This window comes from Corylus avellana, chromosome 5 (assembly GCF_965113065.1).
Source record: "Corylus avellana chromosome 5, dhCorAvel1.hap1.2, whole genome shotgun sequence".
Classification (NCBI taxonomy): Eukaryota; Viridiplantae; Streptophyta; class Magnoliopsida; order Fagales; family Betulaceae; genus Corylus; species Corylus avellana.
Window position 1 is genome coordinate 21,307,583 of NC_142494.1, and position 16,311 is coordinate 21,323,893.

The following is a 16,311-nucleotide window of genomic DNA, read 5'->3' on the forward strand; positions in this document are numbered from 1 at the left end:
ACTCTTAAGTCTTAATCCCTTTACTGTGAGGTTTGTGCGTTCCATGGGATCTATAATACAACACTGGTACCCCGCTGAGATGCAATAGCTAACCACCCCTAGTGGTCTAACCATAGGTAATCCACATTACTAGTGATGTTGTAGAGTGCGACCATCATCCGTGGGTGGTTGCGCCGGTCGCTTTGACCAATGGATCCAATGCATCCTAGATCTACTAATTATAGGTCATATGGTCAAGTCTATATATTAGTGTACATAGCCCAGATTCGACACTTCTTTTTCCTATGGTGGTACGACACAATAATTTATAAATTGTGACAATCCTCTATTGGAGTTCCTTTCCCAGCAACCATGTGGATCCAGGGATGATTCACGATGCTTAACACTCAATACGAAACATTCGATTGTTGTCAACAACTGAAATCTCCATTAGTTGTTGTTGTCTACATGTACTCTAGTTGTTACACCCTATCCTCCATGCCTAGGCTCTGATGCTACTTTGGTATGAACCTTGAAGCGTTAGAGGATTTATAAACTATTTTTGAAATATTGCAAGATGCTATTATTCAAGAAACAAAAGATTTTATTGAGAAACCCTTAAGATTTAGCAGCATAATTCAATCACTGAACATCATTTATTCATGTCTTATGCATCATAGCAAGATGCAATAAAATCCTTAACTACTCTAAACCATGCCTTGGCCTTCGAAGGGTCAGTAAATTCAACCCCATGAAAATCTCCAACGCCAAAATGACCCGACACGTGTACACCCTTCTGCTCCAACATCTTCACCAGCTCAACTTGTCGGTCAAATAATGGGTCCCCATCACAATCACTCACAAAAATCCTCCATCCTAGCACCTTGATTTTCTCTAAGAGCATGGATCCACCGCCCACCGTCGGATTGCAATACTCATGATCCCGGTCAACCCCAATTGGCAGGGACAACTCCCACATAACATCAGTGACACATGGGGGCAAAATAGTGTCATTAATATGAGTCAACTCTGACCCAGCCCTCTGGATCCCACCAAAAAATGGTTGATGCAGTATTAGCCCTCGGATCTTCAACGGCTCTAGATGGTCAACTTCTGCAGCTGCACGTAGTCCTGCATAGTAGGCTATGCTACCCCCAGCACTACTGCCCATGATAAAACAAGTAGAAAAATCAGCATACTTTCTTAACCAATCATCTTGGGCGGTTTTGATCCAGTGCAACGCTTCCACGGCATCATCATAAGCCGCTGGCAGGCGATGCTCCGGTGCAAGACGGTACTCGATCGATGCGATGATGACACGGAGTTCAGTCGCCATATTCACGCAAAAATCATGAAAAGGTGATGAGGCCGCACTGAACAGGATGAACCCTCCCCCATGGTAGTAAAGCACGAGGGGTAGCTTAGTGGGTGAGTTATCAAATGCTTCCCGTGGTAGGAACAATCTGACCCAGGTGTTGTTTGATTGGTTGATGGGAATGTCTTTAGAGAGAACTGGGATACCAGGGCTCGGATCGGATGTGGGCGGGGTCTCTGGAGTTTTGAGGCGAGTCATTGTACCGTCAGGGTTGAGGACGATCTGAAGGCGCTGGTAGGGATCCTTGGTCATCGTACCGCCAGGGTAGAGGAGATTCTGAAGGAGCTGGCGGTGGGAATCCATGGTTGGATTTGGAGATGCAGTTTGATCACCGGACTGATGGCTTATAATTCGATGATTGTTGCTCTCTTTCTAGTGCTATTTATAAAAGATCCTCCAAGACATTGTATAATGCAGAGAGACCACTGATTTATTTGTGGGATGACTTATCTCTTGGAAGTGCAAATAAAAATGGAAAGTTAAATAAAGTATGCTTTAGAAATCAAAAGAATATTTGTTAGGCGGCAATCTTATTAGACTTTATGATTTTTAGTTTTAGCTTTTAGTGCTAGCCACCTTTCTGGACTTTGTTAGCATAGTATTAAGTGCTATAATTGTTAGAGCAACTTTTATTGACTTTTAGTAAGTAAGTTAGACTTATCTATTTTAGGCTTTAATATGTAGCAACTTAATGAGTTGCTTTTATTGACTTTTGTGAGTTAGTAATTTATGTGTTCAAGTGTAAGAAATCCTTATATAAATATATTATATACGTTAGATTAAGTAAGCAATTATCAAGCAAGAAACAAGTGGAAGCTTGATATTTCTCTTCAATATTAAATTATTATTTTCATTTTGTCTTTTGTTCTTTCTATTTTTGTGAGTGTCCGTGCATTCAGATTTTGGTTTGTAAACTTATTCCCAACATTATCTTATAAAAGTGACATTGTTATTTGATCATGTAAAAGTCACGTGATTTTTTCGACAAAGTTGAAATAAATTTTATTAAAAATTTATGTGCATAATTCATATGCATTTCACATGTTATTTAAAAAAAAAAAAAAACACTTAACTCGCGTAGAAGCTTGATGATTGGGCATACAAAATAGGATGTGAACCAAGAGGCAGCACATGGACTTGCTAAGCAAGCAGTTAGGAATCAAATGGATAGGATTTGGTTAGAGGAAATTTCAAACCGTATTTATGCAATTGTTGATTTATGGTGCGTTTGGGAGTGCATTTTTAAAAAATTAATCTGCGATTTTAAATCAAATCCCAACTTTAGAGTGTTTGGGATTGCGATTTTAAAAACGCAAATTTTAAAATCGCAAAAAAATTTGCGATTTCCATAAGCTGATTAGAAAGTGCTTATTTGAAAAAGTGCAAATTTAAAACAAAATCACGATTTCTATTAAAAAGATTTTTGGGACAATAGTTACCTTTTTTAGAACGGGAATGAAAAAAATACCAAGAATACCCACCTAAAATATATTAAAACCCTTCTTTTCTTTTTTTTTTTTTTTTTTTCTTTCTTCATCCTCTCTGTCTTGTTCATCCTTATTGGTAATTTGGTCATGAAACCGCAATTATATGCTAATGTTATCCAAACACTCAATTGATAAAAAAAAGTACTTTTTAGTATGTTTTACCAAACGCCTTTGCGATTTTAAAAAATAGCGATTTTTAAAACACAATTTTTAAAATCGCACTCTCAAACGGGCCCTTAAAGCTTTAAAGCTCTAGATGTTTACTGTTTCTTTAATGAAATGAAGTGATAATTTTTTTCCAAAAAAAAAAAATGTGACAAATATCACTTTTATAAACGTAATTGAATAAAATTCTTCCTTTGTAGAAAAACTCTTTACTTTATTTGTTAGGTGGCACAGTTTATAAAGACTTGATAAACAAAGACGGAAGAGAAGAAGAAAAAGAGAAAAAGGAAATAGATAAAAAAATTAGGGAAGAGACAAATTTTAGTCCTTTGTATTATATTATAGAAGTCATTTTTTAGTCTTTGAAATACTTTGTATTATATTATTGAAGTCCTTTTCGCTGGTCTTGTTTGTATTCTAATCTCATATATAGAAAAATAAATAAAAAGTAATTTTTCGCTTGTGGTTTTTTTCTATTTTGTGGCTTATAATTCGATGATTAATGTTGCTAATAATTACCAGAGAAGCCTTTCTAGAGCTACTTATAGATCCTCCAAAACATTGTATAATGAATAGAGATGACTAAAAAGAAGAAGACAAAGAATAGATAAAGAAAGATGAAAGGAGACGAAATTGGTCTTTAAAATACTCATGTATTATTATATATTCAAGTCATTTTGGCTGGTCTTTTTATTTTTAATGTCTTTGTTATATGATAAGATTGTAGTGCTAGCTTTGTTTTTTTACCAATTGGATACTTATCGTTATCGGTTAGAATATATGGAATATATTTGAGCACAATCGGCTCTTAAATAAAAAAAATATTTGATATCATTAGAAAAGAAAAAAATATATTTGATATCAATTTAATATGAAATATACATAAAATATTATATATTTTTCATATATTTCTAACATGATCAACTTTCTTTGTTTTCTTATAAAAAAAAAAAAAATTAATGATTCAGTTGTTCTCTTCTACATTTCTATGGATCCCTAACATGTTGGTTTTTGTTTTTTTGGAATTATGTGTCACAGGAATTAGCTTCAAGAGAACATGGTTAAGCATACTTATATGGGGCAATTGGCTACTTGATTTTTAGGCATATCAAGATTGTTTTCATTTGATTTAATTATTTTTTCATTCAACACAATTTTGAGATTTTAAAGAGTAAACCCAGGCATTGAATAAGACAATTTAACAATCAAATACTATTTTTCATGCTCAACACAAGCTTTTTAAGAACCTTATTGAGTTTCTTCTATTTAACATTGTAACACACCCAAAATTAATTGACTATGGTAATTAACTTAGAGTATGTAGTGACCCAAATAATTAACAAAGCTAAGATAGCTTTGTTAGGAGATTAATTGGAGTTTTGGGTCACTAAGGGTAGCTAGAGGATCATTTTGGGAATTTTAGACTTTCTGGCCAATGCTTGTATAGGGATCACACGAATGTTCGCCTATCCACAGTACACAAGCGCTCGTGCAAGGACCAACCTAGCGTACGTTGACTTTTGGTTGACCACTGGTTATTGCCCAAGCGTACAACTGCGACCCAAAAACCTATGCGAATGCTCGGCACTATAGTACCAAGCGCTTGCTGCTTTGCAGGCCTGCTCCTACAGAGCCCTTAGCTTTTTCCCTTATAAATAGGATCCCCCATCCGACCCCTAAGCCTTATTTTCGCCCTTATTGCCCTTTGGAATCTCTATGTCAGTGCCTTTGTGAGTTGTGAGATTCTTGAAGGAGGATGAGTTATTTCTTAGAGGTCTTGCTTCAACAAGGTAACCTTCTAAGTTTAAGCTTGTTTTTTGCGTAGTCATTATGTTACTTTTTTAGTTAACTTAGTTGTTGGTTTTAGCTTCTAGTTAGGTTGTTGTTTTTTATCTTGGTTTAAGCTTGGTTTAACATTTCCTTCTTGTTAAACATATTTCCTTACGTATGATGATGTGTTTTGGTTTAAGGAGTGTTAGAAACTCATTTTGTAGCCTTAGAACTTGTTAGGACTGCTTGGGAGGGCATTGGACCAAATGAGGTTCTACTTGAACCTCTCTAGCCGAACGCTTGACTTATGGTCCGAGCGCTTTCCCAGTAGCATTTTAGGGTACTGCCATCTTGGCCAGACGTTCTATACCCCCTATTTTATGTTCTAGGTTCGTTTTAACTTAGACTTAGGACTAATAGTAGGCTTTCCACAAATTTGGAAAACCCAAACCCTTTGGAGGAGTTTTTGGAGGACTTGTACAACCTGAGTAAGTACTAACTCACATAATGGTAGCCATTTCTTTTTCCCGCATTGCACGACTATTTTATGTACCAAACATGCATATTTACAATACTCATGAAATATATTTTATTGCATCATGAACTCTATCATTTATGAAAATGTGCTACTTAACAAGATACAACGATGAGACTAATAAAAAATATGCATGTAAAATACGGACAAGACTAATTGCATCGTACGACATGGTACAACGGTACGTGCGAGATAACGGCCATGGGCGTACTATATATGTTAACTCTATGGTCAAATGTGTATGTATTTATATAAGCCTTAGATTCAGTGGTTATTTCGTGGTCGGCGCAGCCTTAACGAGCAAGTCACTACAAGACGTACATCATTAGTAGCGTGGGCCACCCAAGGTCGAACTCGGTCGTGCTGCTAGTGTTATGGACTGTAGCGTACAATGGTCGGGGCACGGGCATTGTATTTCAAGTCTCGGGACAACACCAACCCTGCTGAGAATGGGTAATATCTCGGGTAGACCATACAGTTGAACTATCACTGATTCTCATGATTATAATAGCATGTACTATATCTATACTGCATTCATAGATAACTGTCATACCTAAAATGTTGCTTATGTTACCAAACGGAGTTCATCACTAAATGACATGGGTATTATGTGTATTATTACTCACTATGTCTTTAGACTTACTCATTTTATTTCCCCCCTCCATTATGTATAATTGCGCGGTTTAACTAGGATAGACGAGGATGCCTTCGGACAGAATCATGGTGGTGGCTCAGGACCTAATCTAGGTCATTTTTTAGGTTTTGGACCCAGTTTAGCTCAAGTCAATGTGGGATGCAGGAGGATCCACCCCGGCAGAGATGATAGAGATAGTGATTATGTTAACACTATGTAAAATTAGGCGTTGATTTTGTCATCCTATTTTCAAACAATTATCTTATGGCCTGTAACATATTTTGATGATCAGTCTTTAACCAATACACTTGGCAAATTTAATCTATGTGGTGATGTTTATCTTTACTCTGGTTGTTATGATTGTAGTATGTAGTTGTTACTTTCTTATCCTTATAGTTAAATTCTTTCGTTGTATTCTCTCGTTTATGAGAGGTTAAGATCTGTCCTGTGAAGGATAAGACTGGGAGACGAACCATGGAGTCAATTACCAGTTAATTGATTTCCACAGGGGCGTTACAAAGTGTTAATAGGCTACATACTCCCCCCTTTTCTCCCTTCTCTCTCCTCACTCCTCAGAAAACATATATGCTCCCTCCTCCTCTCCATTTCCCCTTCTACTCAACTTCGGCCTCTCCGCTATGCGTCCATTCACCTTACACTGTGCTATGTCGTTCATCTCCTCCCCGGCCGTTGTTGCTGCTTGCTGGTTGTTTGTGTGTGTTCTTGTTTTGAGTAAGAGTTTTATTTTCTCTAGATCTGCCCTCATGAACAATCTATGGGGTGAAGGTTTGTATTTTGTTTTATTCTTCTCCTGGCCATAGAGATGAGGAGGAATAATTAGGTGTGAGGGGTTATCTCTCACGGCCAGTTTAAATAATTTTTTTTTTAAGAAATTTGGCTACCCATGTCTTAGATCTAGTTTGTTCGGAGTAAATTTGCTCTTAAACTGTATTTATACATAGGTTAGCAAAAGATTGAAGTCATATATAACACTTGATTGTAAGAATTTTGTTTGTATCTATGACTTTGTAACCTCATAGAATATGACTAAGATTTTGCATAGCTTTATACTTTGTATTGTAAGAGCTTTATGCTCTGCTCTGTCAAAGCTTTATGCTCATGATCTTTAATTAATGAAATCCTCCAATTTTCGTTCAAAAAAAAAAAAAAAACTCAGAGTATTACTCGTAGAACCCCCAATATAATTAATTGGTAGTTAACTAGAAGTGCTACCTATAACAGTAAATATCATAATAAAATGCAATGGAAAGTGAAATATTGATATAAGCTAAAAGACTAAATGCATCAGTGTTGTTTTCTATCATCAATACAAACCAGAGCCTCCAAGTACAAATAGTAACAAATATACAATACAATTTCAAGTACAACTATACACAAATGATATACATAAATTTGTTTCTACAAGCCTTTGCTCAGCGTCTCAAGCCTTGCGAATAGCCATAATCTGCCCTCTTGGGGTAACCATGCTAAATTATAAAACACAGATGTTTTATAGGTGAAAAAGTATCTATGTAAGTCCTCAACTTAGTATGTAAGTCGCCAATATTGGAACCTAGTCCATGTAGTGAGCTTGGTTTAGTTGGAAGTAAGTATAAGGAAATGAGCTTTTTAGAAATGTTAAGATATTTGAGTAAATTATACTAGAAATCATTATCTCCCTAATTATGTCATCAAGGAAAAATAGTGTATTTGTACGGAACGTTTGATTGTTGTCAACAATCGAAAAATCTCAATTGAGTCTCCATTAGTTGTTGTCTACACTCTAATTGCTACACCCTAATCCTCCACGCCTCGGCTCCAATGCTACTTTGGTATGGACCCAATAGCATTGGAGGATTTACAACCTATTTTTGGAATATATTAAGGTAAGCAACGTTGGAAATGCAAGCTGCTTCGAGGGAGCCATAACCGCTAGATGAAAATATATTTATTGAATGAAATATTGCATCATTCAAGAAACAAAAGATTTTATAGAGAAAACCCTTAAAAGATGGTAAAAAGGGTAAAGGCTGCAAATCACCTTAATAACTTGATATTCTTCACAAGAAAAGAAAAAAAAAAATATATATATATATATATATATATATTATTATACCTTGTATATCAGGTAAGGTACTTGCGCCCTAAATAAGATATAGCAGCATATATAATTCAATCACTGAACATCATTATTCATGTCTTATGAATCCTAGCAAGATGCAATAAAACCCTTAACAACTCCAAACCATGCTTTGGCCTTCGGAGGGTCAAAATATTCCACCCCATGAAAATCTCCAACGCCAAAATGACCCGACACGTTTACACCCTTCTGCTCCAACATCTTCACCAGCTCAACCTGTCGGTCAAATAATGGGTCCCCATCACAAGCACTCACAAAAATCCTCCATCCTAGCACCTTGATTTTCTCTAAGAGCATGGATCCACCGCCCACCGTCGGATTGCAATACTCATGATCACGGTCAACCCCAATTGGCAGGGACAACTCCCACATAACATCAGTGACACATAGGGGCAAATAAGGGTCATTAATATGAGTCAACTCTGACCCAGCCCTCTGGATCCCACCAAAAAATGGTTGTTGCAGTATCAGCCCTCGGATCTTCAACGGCTCTAGATGGTCAACGTCCGCAGCTGCACGTAGTCCTGCATGGTAGGCCATGCTACCCCCAGCACTACAGCCCATGATAAAACAAGTAGAAAAATCAGCATACTTTCTTAACCAATCATCTTGGGCGGTTTTGATCCAGTGCAACGCTTCCACGGCATCATCATAAGCCGCTGGCAGGCGATGCTCCGGTGCAAGACGGTACTCGACCGATGCGATGATCACACCGAGTTCAGTCGCCATATTCACGCAAAAATCATGAAAAATCGATGAGGCTGCACTCATCAGGATGAACCCTCCCCCATGGTAGTTAACTACAAGAGGTAGCTTAGTGGGTGAGTTATCAAATGCTTCCCGCGGTAGGAACAGTCTGACCCAGGTGTTGTTTGATTGGTTGATGGGAATGTCTTTAGAGAGAACTGGGATACCAAGGCTCGGATCGGATGTGGGCGAGGTCTCTGGAGTTTTGAGTAGGCGAGTCATCGTACCGTCAGGGTTGAGGACGATCTGAAGGAACTGGTAGGGATCCATGGTGGGATTTGGAGATGCAGTTTGATCACCGGACATTTTAGACCCCTACTGATGGCTACTTACCAATCCCAAGTCTTTCTAGTGCTATTTATAGACCCTCCAAGACATTGTATAATGTAGAGAGACGACTAATTTATTTGTTAGGTGGCGCAGTTTATAAAGACTAAAAACAAAGATGGAAGAGAAGAAAAAGAGAGAAAAAAGAAAAGACAAAGAAAGATGAAAAAGACAAATTTCGCTAATATGATAAGATTGTAGTACTAACTAGTCTAGCCACCGAATTTGACCCCAAAAAAAAGTCCATACAATAGCTTGACTCCCTAAAAAAGTAAAATTAAATAGAATGGTCACCGAAAATTAAGAGGATAAGTTTTGACACTTCTTTTCACGAACCCATGATTATTTTTCAGAGTTTTCTTCCCTCTTTAGCAGTTCATCAGCTCTTCCTAGGCAACAACTGAACTCTGCCTTTCTAGAAATGGAGACAACTAAAAAGGGTTTACCTCATTGGATTCAGGCGCTTGGATCGTCTGGTGCCGGCCATTGAAGCAGCTTAATTGCTTCCCCACTCAAATCAGTTGAGTCTATACTGCTGCAGTAACTTGTACCACTATGGACCAACAACCTCTTTTCATATGTTGGTTTGGTTTAGGAAGAGAAACTCACAGCACAGCACACAAGCTCCACATCTGTACGGCAATCAAATTAAGCAAATTGAGGTCCAAATATATACAATAAGGACTTTCTCTTTCACAACAATAGACCAGATCATTTATGCTAATGTCAAACCAAAAACTTTTGCTAATTCTCTGTATCCAACTGTTTCTCTATTTAAGGTCTAAAAGGCAATTTATGTTCTCTTACCTTAACAAGAGCTGAAATTGAAGCTTGAAGCCTATAAATGCGCGGCAAAGCACCGTCAAGTGTCTCACAGCTACACAGAAAAGAAAAGTAACATTAATAGCTAGTAAGATAGGCATTCTTGAAAAATGTCTTGAATAAACAGAGACACGAATGCATGCAAGCACAAGAAATCTGAATTAACTTCTTCTATGCTGCAAAAGCATCTGCATACCGAGTCATGACTCAGGAAGAACAATGTTAGACCATATTCTCTTTCAGAGGACAGTCAATGACATGTACATTTTGATTTGAACTATAGTATTCTCTTTCATTACCTGCACAATTTCAAAATTTATTAATATCAAATATACTTTAGCTTGACTGCTTTGGAGTAAAGATTCTAAATGAATAATTCAAAAATGGAAAGAATCTAGTCCAGCAAATTTCTAGAAACAAAAATAATACCAGTGGTTGAAAAGAAAATAAAAAACAATTATATAAAACAAAAAAAAAGTAAAGAAAAAGATATTTGAACCAATACTAGTATGACTCATATTGCTAAAAGAACAAATTTGAATTGCAACTCTCTCACACACTATGTTATGCAAGGTTGTGTGAACCGAGGCATGAGGCCTAAACCCATAAACATAAATAATTTATGTTCTATGTTCATAATATATCTACAATTTAAGGATAAAAAGAAAGAAAAAATATAAAAAATAAAGGGGTAACTTACACAGACTCACAAAAACACTCGCTTCTTGTTTTATTTAACTTTTACAGATTTGTGATTTGTTTTTTGGCTAACAACAATTGGAAATGAAAAAAATAATAAAGAAGAGGTTCACAACATTAGTTCCTTTTGGGACACCCATGAAGCACAAGCCTCACCAGCAGACACATAAAAGGTGTGGAAGACAGAACTCTGCCTCAGAAGGGCACACCTTTTCCAACTACTTTTTCTCCCCACTTTTTTACTGGGGAAAGCCAATGCATTACACGACCAGAAAATTCCTTTGTTATTTGTTATCAATTATAGTGGAATTTCCACTATCAAATTTGTCCCTATGTTAGTCTTCCATGCAGCCTCATCTTCAGGATGGACATTTCATCTGAACTATTGACAGCATCATTTTTCAGCTTTTTTTTTTTTTTTTTAAATTACTGCTCAAGCCTATAAAACAATTCAATCAAAGCATGTTTTAGGAAGAAGCTCACGTAGATAGGAATTCTCAAATACCCATCCACTGAGAAAAATAATTTATCTTGCTACAGTGAAGTCCATGACAGATATATATTTAAAGAACTTATCACAATAATAAAGCAAATAAAAAAACTTACACGTGGAAGTTATGTTCAGTTTGAAGGTCACGCCCACAATACAACAGAAGGAACAGTAAAAATCCAAACCCAAATAAGGACCTAGATAATGAAAGTACCAGTCATTGACAATGTTAGCTATGACTGTCAATATATATAAAAAGGAAATTTGATTGAACTAAATCCCTTCCAAGTGTATAGACCCAAGTTAACAGGAAATCTTGCTGGAGATCATTTTCATATAAACATCCAACTTGTTATTGAACTACTACAAAAACAAAGCGAGACTTTGAAATTATTAAGCATGATTGTTACAACTGCATCCCCTTTTTTAAAATCTAAGAACCACATTACAAATATCTTCATGTAAATCTTCCACTCTTAATATTGAAAATCTAAAAATTTCTATATCTTGAAAAGAAAACTATATTTTTTTATAAATAATGTTGTATATATAAAAAAAAAGACGTAAAGCGCCCCTAAGTATACAAAAAGTATACACAAGAAAACTAAAGCTAGTCCACAAAAGCCCCCCAAAAGAGAACCCTAAAGCCCAAAAAAATCCCTAAGCCCGCAAAAACGGACCCTAGACCCCAAAAAAACCCTAAACCCGCAAAACAGACCTGCCTCTACCCCTACTAGAGAGCCAATGCCTCTAGCACCCGCTGCACCCCCAAGCAACCCTAGACCCGCAAAACCGTCTTGTCTATACCCCGACTAGAACTATTGTCTCTTGCATCAAAATTGAAAAGAAAACTATTGTTTAAATAAAAAAATTTCAAAAAAAGAAGCCACAAGCTGCAACTTAGGTTCGGACTTTTTCACCTCTTTTTAAGAAGCTCTTCACACTTCCATATGTTCCATGTGTCCTATATTTGAAAAGTACAATTGAATGTGCACTTTCATGAATTTCGTGATTTTCAGTTCACATTTTCATTTGCATGTCTTCTAAGAAAGTAGCAGGACAGATTAAAATAGAAAATTACCTTATTCTAGTCAGCTGCATGCAAATGACTCATTGCCGCTAGAAGGAAATGCATGAACTCCATAATTCCTGCAGAAATTACTGATGGTTAATCCCACAGGCACACAATTCCCAAGTCAAATAATGCCGATAGCAAATTTGAAATGCAATGAGAGGAAGATGATTTGAAAGCAAGAACGATTGAAAATTGAAGCGGTGTATGGTTGGCACAAAAAAAATTTCCCAATTACCAACCTCTGAATTTGTTGCACCAGAAAGTATCTTTTTTCCATGCACTAGCATATTTCTTTAACAACATGATGCTAAATTAACTTCTCTTCCCTTATAGCACGCTTCCAGAAGAAGCCTCTTTGTTGCATTTTCTGGAGATTTCCATCTCTGACGCATCATATTAGACACTATACGAGCTTCACGCAATTTATTATTCTTGCATAAAATGCAAAACAACCAGTTGCAATTAAACCGGCTAGGTAGATAACTTTGAGCAAGCATTTCTTCAAATATCTTGAAGGCAGGACCACTTAGATCACTAGAACAAAAGCAACGGAGTAAATATTCAAAAGAAACCCGATTTGGTAAAACCCCCCTCTTACGCATCATATATGAGATTGACAAGGCATCAAGTAGTCTCCCGGCCTTACAAAGGCCTCTCAGTAGAGTGTTGTACGCAATTCTGTCTGGAGCACAACCACCTTCATTCATCTTATTGAACAATCCTACTGCACTGTCAATATCACCCAATTGGATATGCCCATCAACAAGAATGGTATAAGTCACCTGATTGGGACGTACACCCTCTCTTTGCATCATTTCAAAATGATCATAGGCATCCTGCATCTGTTCTGCCCTACAAAATCCAGAGATTATACCATTGTATATATACAAGTTTGGCATAAACCTAATCTCTTTAACCTTCCGCATCAGCTTTAATGCAAAGCATTTCATTTCCTCAACAGAATTAATAGAAACTCTCAAAATATTTTCCCTTGGGATTAGAGTTCTCTGATGGAGCAAATGGAGAAACATTTCTCTTGCCCTTTCAGACCCTTTATTTAAAATGCACCATTTTTTCTTAATGCCAGTGATGTTTCTGCTAATACCACTGACCAGTGAGATATACATGACAAGATCATGTTCAACCTGGTTTTTGTCCATCAAATCAACTAACCTAAAGGCAAATTCAAACTCTCCCTTCTTTAAGAAATGGTTAATAAGCAAGGTATACAACACCGCATTTGGCTCAAGACCATCTGCCAACATCCTATCAAGGTATATGCATCCCTTGTCAGTCATGTTTTTCTTCACTAACCCACTTATAAGTGCAGTGTAGTAATAAGAACTTGGCCGAATGGAATTCTTTATCATTTTATCAAAAAACTGGCAGGCTTCAATTGCTCTTCCATTCTTGGAGTAGCCATCAATCATCGTCATATAGACAACCTCGTCAGGATCCACACCAAACTTGAGCATCCTCTTAAACAATTCTTCTGCTTCAAAAATTTTTTTCTCTCTGCTCAGACAACGAATAATAGTGTCATATACAGCAACATAAGGTCTCAGTCCCCTCTCCTCCATTTGATCCAGAATATCGAATGCCGACACCCAATCACCTCGTTTACAATGTGCATTTATCATTATCAAATAAGTTGCTTGGTCTGGGACCACCCCATGAACTTGCATGATGTCAATCAGGGACTCAGCATCCGCAAAAAGCCCATCCTGGCAAAGACACTTGATCAAAGAGTTGTAAGTAAAAAGCAAAGGCACGCATCCAACTCTAACCATTTTATCCATGCAAATCAAAGCACAATCAGTCCTTCCTTCTTCACACAAGGCACTGATAAAAACACTGAATGCCACATTAGCTAGATTCAAGTTACTTCTCACAATTCCCTCGAGCAGAATCTCAATTTCTCTCTCCAAATCTCCAGTAGAATTCACACTAGCAGAGAATGCGAGTATAGAAGGGTCAATCTCACACCCATTCTTGGCAATTGCCTGCAGAATCATATAAGCAAGCTGAAGCTCAAGCCCCTTTGGATAATTCTTCATAAGGACAAAAAACAGCACATGATCAGGAACAACCCCGCTATCCAGCATGCTTTTGTACAATTCATCAACTTCCATTAGCCTATTCTCCTTGTAAAGAGCATTTATCAAATCTGTGTAACAGTGTACATTGGGAGCTAAGTTGCAATTGACCATGTTCTTCAAAAGCATCAAAGCACAATCAACTTTCCCTTCCCTGCAGTACTTACTGATCAAAATTTGATTAGTTAGCACATCAGGTTGCATTCCCCACTCTGCCATCTGGTTGTAAACCATCCACCCCTTATCAAACAAACCTAATTTCACAAAACCATGAATCAATGTATTACATGTGTAATTATCAGGCTCACAACCTGTCTTCAGCATTCTCAACAAAACCTGCATTGCCATTTTCATTTTCTTAGCCTTACAATATTGATAAATCAAAGAAGTATACATCATCCTATCTATATAAAGACCCTGAGACTCCATTTCTCTGAATAGTGACTCAGCCTCCACGACCAGCCCTCTCTTACAAAGTCCATAAAACAATGATTTGTAGAGATGGACAGTAGGTTGACACCCAGGTTTACTGCACATTATATCAAACAAATCACGAGCTTCATCCATATACCCCTTAGAGCATAGCTCATCAATCAACTTATTAAAACACCAAAAACCAGAAGTAACTCCAGCCTTATTTACTCTAACTAAATAATCATATGCTTCTAAAATTCTATCTTGTGCACAAAGCTCCCGAAGCATGGCATTACACGCAGCTTTGCAAGGAACAAAGCCCATCACAAGCAGCCAATCAAATTGAGCTCTTGCCTCCTCTAATTTGCCTAACTTACAAAAGCAAATAATCATAGAATTCAAAATCGACAAGTCAGGATTGATACCTCTGCCAACAATTCTATCACGGAAAAGCACCTCAGCCAACTGGGGCTGACCCGAACTCATCAAGTTCCTAATGACTGCACCATAGCTTCCCAAATCAAGGTCCAAGCCCCGTACCTCAGCGAAATGAACTATGGAAATAGCATCTGAAGCTGAGGAAGAATGTGAGATTATTCGCTGAACCACTCGCTGTGCCGAGGAAAACAAGCCGCGTTGAATGAGTTGCTCCGCTAAGGAGAGGCAGAGAGATTTGTGGTCATTGGTAAGAGATGAGACCGAAGCATTTGGTGGGTCTAGTGGTAGAGAACAGGTTGTAATTGCTCTTCTATTTCTGAAGGAACAGTAATAATAGTAAGCACTAGGCCTTCTCTTAATCATTTGCGAGTTCTGCTATGTGACTACAAGGGAACGAAGTATTCTCAAGACAAAAATTAGCATTTTGAGACTGCCAAAATTGGGAGTTTTCAGACACCCAGAAGTGAGAAATAGCAAGAACCTCAGAGAAGAAAATGTATAGGGGGTGCAGAAAAGCACAAATAAGACCTACCCAAGTGCCAAATTTGGGAATTTTCATTGACCCAGAAGCGAGAAGGACCAAAAATGGTGGAAAAAACAATTAAAAGAGAAGTTATAAACGGAGCAAAGTAAAATTGAGAACAACCCATGTGAGAAATTGAAGATATGCACCGAACTAGATGGCAAGAAAGAAGCAGAACTCATTGGCATGAGACGAAGATGAAGAAGAAGCAGTGAATATGGGAGTTTTGCGCCTCTTTGAGCTTGAGGTATTGAACAAGGCGGTAGTGGACTATTCCTTAAACCCTTCTCCTTTGTGGCTTTGCAGTTGCACCCTTTTGATTGATTTCAAACCCCACAACCACAAGCTTGTTTGCCCAAAAAATAAAAAATAAAATAAAGCTTTATTAGTTTAGGGTTTTAGGGTCAGCCCACATTTTTTTTTCTCTCTCTCTTTTGGGCTGTAAAACGAAATAAGATACCTAGATACATCATTTAAGAGGTTGTTTTTTTTTTTTTTTAATAAAGGGAACATACCATACTCATTCATTGATAAAAGTTGCGAGCATAAAGCTCTTACAAACAAATGTCGGGTCTTTTCGCGCACCCCTTCCGTG

The 16,311-nt window shown here is 37.3% G+C and overlaps 2 protein-coding genes and 1 pseudogene across 7 annotated transcripts; all 3 read right to left on the bottom strand.

Moving 5' to 3' along the window:
- Positions 1 to 482: 482 nt before the first annotated feature.
- On the bottom strand, positions 483 to 1,800 carry LOC132182443 (carboxylesterase 1 pseudogene; annotated as a pseudogene).
- Positions 1,801 to 7,263: 5,463 nt separating this feature from the next.
- On the bottom strand, positions 7,264 to 16,044 carry LOC132181102 (Tetratricopeptide repeat (TPR)-like superfamily protein). 6 transcript variants are annotated; one of them, XM_088516508.1, is made up of 7 exons: positions 15,181 to 16,044; positions 12,485 to 14,595; positions 12,252 to 12,319; positions 10,178 to 10,280; positions 9,967 to 10,036; positions 9,606 to 9,791; positions 8,550 to 8,638 (listed from the first exon to the last, which is right to left on the bottom strand). In XM_088516508.1, exons 1-2 carry the CDS (start codon positions 15,554 to 15,556, stop codon positions 12,539 to 12,541), a joined length of 2,433 nt encoding a protein of 810 aa, XP_088372634.1. In that variant the 5' UTR covers positions 15,557 to 16,044; the 3' UTR covers positions 8,550 to 8,638; positions 9,606 to 9,791; positions 9,967 to 10,036; positions 10,178 to 10,280; positions 12,252 to 12,319; positions 12,485 to 12,538. The 6 variants fall into 6 exon arrangements, with proteins under 6 accessions (XP_059450151.2, XP_088372634.1, XP_088372630.1 ...); XM_088516504.1 differs by adding an exon at positions 11,287 to 11,367 and having other exon boundaries at positions 12,485 to 16,044; XM_059594168.2 differs by lacking the exon at positions 8,550 to 8,638 and adding an exon at positions 7,264 to 7,518 and having other exon boundaries at positions 12,485 to 16,044.
- Positions 8,066 to 9,599, bottom strand: LOC132181103 (carboxylesterase 1). The gene has a single exon (XM_059594170.2). The coding sequence runs from the start codon at positions 9,136 to 9,138 to the stop codon at positions 8,155 to 8,157; it is 984 nt and encodes a 327-aa protein (XP_059450153.1). The 5' UTR covers positions 9,139 to 9,599; the 3' UTR covers positions 8,066 to 8,154.
- Positions 16,045 to 16,311: the final 267 nt, after the last annotated feature.

Coding starts and splice junctions, on each gene's coding strand:
- LOC132181103 (XM_059594170.2), bottom strand. CDS start 9,138: ATGTCCGGTGATCAAACTGCATCTCCAAATCCCACCATGGATCCCTAC.
- LOC132181102 (XM_059594168.2), bottom strand. CDS start 15,556: ATGATTAAGAGAAGGCCTAGTGCTTACTATTATTACTGTTCCTTCAGA.